Source organism: Otolemur garnettii, unplaced genomic scaffold, assembly GCF_000181295.1.
Source record: "Otolemur garnettii isolate 467f Iridium unplaced genomic scaffold, OtoGar3 scaffold00010, whole genome shotgun sequence".
Classification (NCBI taxonomy): domain Eukaryota; kingdom Metazoa; phylum Chordata; class Mammalia; order Primates; family Galagidae; genus Otolemur; species Otolemur garnettii.
Window position 1 is genome coordinate 15,276,507 of NW_003852405.1, and position 2,329 is coordinate 15,278,835.

Consider the following 2,329-nt stretch of genomic DNA (forward strand, 5'->3'; position numbering starts at 1 on the left):
TATGTATACCATGGAATACTATTCAGCCACTAAAAAAGATGGAGACTTTACATCTTTTGTATTAACCTGGATGGAGGTGGAACACATTCTTCTTAGTAAAGCATCACAAGAATGGAGAAGCAAGAATCCAATGTACTCTGTTCTAATATGAAGGCAGCAGATGAGCTAAACAAGGAGGGTTGGGGGAACAAGCAAGTGGGGAGAGGAGAGTAAAAGGGATTGGGGGTTAAGGTATTTGATACACCTCTTGGGGGCAGGACACAATCATAAGAGGGACTTTAAAAAAATGTTTTGGCTTAAAATGCTTATGATTATGAAACCATACTATTATCATATGATCCAGTGATCATACTTCCTGGTATCTGCCCAAAGGAGCTTAAAAACTTACATCCACACAAAAGCCTATACACACATATTTATAGCAGCTTTGTTCATAATTGTTAAACTTTGGAAGCAATCAAATGGTAGAAAGATTAACTGTCGTTTCTCAAAACAATGAAATACTATTCAGTGCTGAAAAGAAATGAGCTATCAAGCCATAAAAAGACATGGAAGAACCTTAAATGCATATTACTAAGTTAAAGAAGCCAATCTGAAAAGGCTACATGCTGTATGAGTCCACCTATTTGATATTCTGGAAAAAGCAAAACCATGGAGACCGTAAAAAGATCAGTGGTTGCCAGGGCTTAGCGAGGAGGGAGGGCAGGGTGATAGAGCATAGGGGATTTTTATGGCACTGTCCTACTCTGTATGATAGATACTCAGAAAGCCTATCCAGACCTCAGGTAAAGAACCATGTTGTCTTATGGGTTATCTGCTTCTAAAGGGCATTATGGACAATAGAAAATTTTATAATTAGACATGTTAATTTTATATTTGCTATAAATATTACTTGTTTATTATAGGAGTTTCCAGATGTCTTGGAATGCACTGTCTCTCATGCAGTAGAAAAGATAAATCCTGATGAAAGAGAAGAAATGAAAGTTTCTGGTAAAGTCCAATCTTTATAATATTCATTTTATTGTACACAGTGGAAGTGATGGTGAGATTTATCAGGTGTGGGAATAAGCCTTTCTTCGCTTCTTGTAATGCTTGATTCAGACACTACGTGCAGGAAATACGCAGCTTTTTTTAACATAATTTTATAGTCAGCTCTGAGAAGGAAGTATAGAAAGTCAATGCTAGCTACTTCAGTGGTATCAGAATAGAACTTGAGCTTGCTAGGATTTTTATATTTGTTTGTCACGCCATGTAATTCATGTGTCACATTTCAGAGCAATAGAAAGATTAAGGTGGAAGAGATGGAGAAGACAAAGGGAAAGCTTAGGAGCAGTGTCCACCCAAAGCAAGCGTAAGCCTTTCCTTCCTGGTGGTACTGTGAGCAGTGATTGAGGTCACCTGGGAGTGTAGGAAGAAGACTGGGCAACAAATTGCATGGAGAGAAAGGAGATACATATAACTCCCATTCAGCACATGTACTGAGTACTACGTTCCAGAAACTGTATTAGGCTCTAAGAATACAAAAATGAAAGATGTACTGCTCCTGCCCTCACCTTACAGTCAGCATAGCATAGTCCTTAAAAGCTTGAGCTTGACTAGATGGAAATTCTTGGTTGTGCCAGTTACTAACTATTCTAATCTTGGATTAACAAAGAATTTAATCTCTCTGAGCCTGAGTTTTCTCTTCTATAAAATGGGGCTATATCTCTTTCTCAGGCTTCTTTGTAAATTGGATTAAATAACAGTAAAAGCACTTAGCACAGTGCTTGTCACAAAGTAAGTGCTAGGTAGCTCTTATTACCATGTCATTACTGTGGTGATTATCACTATTTTATATTATTGTGATGGGTAGTGATCATAAATTACAGGTAAGATGAGACAGGGTATTGCTTCTTGATTCTAATACTAATAACCACCATTTATTGAGTCTTGCTTTGAGCCACTTGGTACTTTATGATTATATTTCCGCATATAATTCTCAAAGCAATTCTGCAATATAGGTCTGTTTCCTTTTGCACTAGTGACACTGAATAACTTGAAAGTTGTCATACAGCCATTAAGTGGTTAAGCCAAGAATCCATCTAGGTATGCCTACCCCATGTACTGGTCTTAATTTTATCTTAAGAGAAAAGACGGGCTCAGCGCCTGTGGCTCAAGTGGCTAAGGCACCAGCCATGTACACCCAAGGTGGCGGGTTCAAATCCAGCCCGGGCCCGCCAAACAACAATGACGGGTGCAACCAAAAAATAGCCGGGCATTGTGGCGGGCGCCTGTGGTCCCAGCTACTTGAGAGGCTGAGGCAGGAGACTCGCTTGAGCCCAGGAGTTGG

The 2,329-nt window shown here is 39.3% G+C and overlaps 1 protein-coding gene across 1 annotated transcript in view; it reads left to right on the forward strand.

The window, feature by feature from the left end:
- Positions 1 to 2,329, forward strand: part of GCLM (glutamate-cysteine ligase modifier subunit) — a 17,044-nt gene that overhangs the window by 6,191 nt on the left and 8,524 nt on the right. The window contains exon 3 of the mRNA XM_003784144.2: positions 906 to 990. Coding sequence (XP_003784192.1) covers positions 906 to 990 — 85 coding nt within the window. The remainder of the gene's footprint in view (positions 1 to 905; positions 991 to 2,329) is intronic.